This window comes from Nylanderia fulva, unplaced genomic scaffold (genome assembly GCF_048542155.1).
Source record: "Nylanderia fulva isolate GAGA-0341 unplaced genomic scaffold, ASM4854215v1 Scaffold140, whole genome shotgun sequence".
NCBI lineage: Eukaryota > Metazoa > Arthropoda > Insecta > Hymenoptera > Formicidae > Nylanderia > Nylanderia fulva.
This window is the reverse complement of record NW_028189623.1, coordinates 259,153-261,607: the sequence shown is the minus strand read 5'-3', so window position 1 is coordinate 261,607 and position 2,455 is coordinate 259,153. Positions and strand designations below refer to the sequence as shown.

The 2,455-nt window shown below is 31.9% G+C and overlaps 1 protein-coding gene across 1 annotated transcript in view; it reads right to left on the bottom strand.

The window, feature by feature from the left end:
- Positions 1–1,168: 1,168 nt before the first annotated feature.
- LOC114935701 (uncharacterized) overlaps positions 1,169–2,455 on the bottom strand; it is a 1,549-nt gene continuing 262 nt past the window's right edge. The window contains exons 1-2 of the mRNA XM_029308608.2: positions 2,443–2,455; positions 1,169–2,370 (exon numbers count right to left, since the gene is read on the bottom strand). The exon at positions 2,443–2,455 is cut by the window's right edge and continues 262 nt beyond it. Of these exons, the coding sequence (XP_029164441.2) occupies positions 1,182–2,291 (1,110 nt within the window). The 5' untranslated portion in view covers positions 2,292–2,370; positions 2,443–2,455 and the 3' untranslated portion in view covers positions 1,169–1,181. The remainder of the gene's footprint in view (positions 2,371–2,442) is intronic.

Sequence of the window (2,455 nt, the reverse complement as noted above, 5' to 3'; positions counted from 1 at the left end):
AATCGAATCTGAAGCGAACGTACACTTCTTAAACTTCAATCTAAAGCCTTCTTTTATTATTGATTCTAGTACCTGCCTTATATGTTCCACATGTTCCTCGAACGATGTTGAATATATCAAGATGTCATCGATGTAGTTTACTGCAAATCCTATTAATCGATGTTTTCTTAATATGCTACTTAAGATTCGCTGGAAAATTGCCGGCGATGTTTTCAAACCAAATGGTAGACAGGTCCATTGGTAGTGTCCATCTTGTGTAACGAAACCTGTTTTACTTCTGTCTTCAATTCGGAGTGGGATGGACCAGAACGCTGAGTTGATATCCAATGTTGTGAAATATTTGCAGTTTCTTGTTTTTATAATCAAATCATCTATTATCGGGAACGGTTGAGCTTGTGGTACTATTATTTTATTTATGTCTCTAAAGTCAATGCAAAGTCTAGATTTTTTGTTTTCCTCTTTTTTAAATGCCAATGTTACTGGTGCTGCAAACGGACTATATGATTCTTCAATGAGGTGTCTCTCTAAAAGATTTGCAACTTGTTCTTCGATTTCCTTTCTATCATCTATTGTGCATCTATACGGCCTTTTACTGCAGTATTTATCAATCAATAGATCTATCCGAGCTTCATAATCTTTTACAGTACCTATGTCGTACTTATCCTTTGCAAACACTCTCTTATGTTCTTTAATAAGTTTTTCTATTTTTTTCTTTTTATTCATATCCAGGTGGTTTATTTTTATTTTAAATTCGTTTTCTTTTATATGTTCATTAAAATTCACTGAATACTCTTCTATCCTATCTTGATTATAATTTGTCTTGTTTACAGCTTTTAAATTTATATCTCTCGCTTGTTCTATTGCTAAATTTTCCTTCTGGACTAGCCTAAACTTTTTTATCATGTCTAGTCCGATAATGAAGTCTTCAAAATCGTCTCTTTCAACAATATGTACATCTGTCATTTCTTCAGTATTGAAGATTTTTACCTTAATAGTTATTAAACCATTTGTTCTCTTTACACCATTAGCCGTTTTTAATTGTATTTTATTTATATCCTTATCTTTTATGACTTTAACTAATTTTGAATTTATTAGTGAGATTTGGGACCCTGAGTCATAGATCCCTTCTATCTCCAACTTATCTTCTAGTACTACTTTGATTTTGACTAATGGTGTTATATCTAGTTTTTTTCCTCTGTGTTCAATTCTACCTCTATTACTGAGTTGTTTCCTACCACGCTAGGCTTACTATTTTCTTTCTTCTTAAACCAGCATGACTCCATTGGATGATATCTGATGCCTTTGTTTAAACTTTCACAGTTCTTGCATGGCTTTTTTTCTCCAGTTTTTCTTTTGTTTTCAAATTTTTCTTCTTTCTTCTGTGAAAAATTTTTTTTATTCACCAAACTCTCATATCTTCTTATTTCATTAAATAGTTTTGTTGAATCTTCACATTCTTCTCTATCTATTTTATCCATAATGAAACCTGGCAGTCCCACTGCTATTAAGGTCGTTAATGTTTTTGTGTCTATATTTTTATTCATGTCGAGCAAAAGTCTTTCCTTTCTCATTGCGTAATCAATAAGAGATCCTTCCTCATATTTAAATGACAAAGCATATGTTACTGTGTTCCATCCTTTATCAGCGAAGGTCTCTAGAAATCTATCTTTCCATTCCCTCCATTTAGCAGTAACTGTCAGTTTCGTTAACGTTGCACAGTGCCAATCCGAACAAGATTTATCCAAAAACAATCTTAATATCTCTATTTTCATTTCATCTTCTATGATATCAAACCTCGTACATTCCTTCTCAAATGTCTCTATCCATTGTTTGGCATTTGAGTGTTTACTAGTAAATTTTTCAATCATATACTTATCTGCAATTTGTTTTAAATTTTTCTCCCCTTCTTTTTTCTGTGATGTTTCCATCAATTTTTCTAGTATCTTACTCAAATCATCTTTTCTTATATCAGCTCTGTCTTTTTCTTCTATTTCTTGTAAATATTCGTCTGCGAACTGTATATTACCATCCTGGTCCATATAAATTTTTTTCAACTCTTCTGTCATAGAGATCCATACTTTTCTTGACTGATGTCTTTTTTTTAAGCTATTCTTTGCTTTCACATAATTCTCTGTTTTCATTAATTCTGTATGGTTGGCTATGTATCTATGGTCTCCTTGTAAGATATACGTTAAACCGTCTTCCGTTCTAATTGAGGTTATGCCTATCGTATTTGATTTTTCGTCTTTTGGAGAAGCGACTATTGTGAACTCAAACTGTAGTTTATCCATTGTTGTAAGTGGTTGAAATTGTCGTTTTGTAAGATGGTTCTATTATTGAGGATTTCGAAAAGAAAACCAATGTGTTGCTCTGTAACAAGAGAGTTTTCTTTAAATTTTAATCACTGTGTTAACATTTTATGTACAATATTTACAATCTTACCTGTAACAAGAGA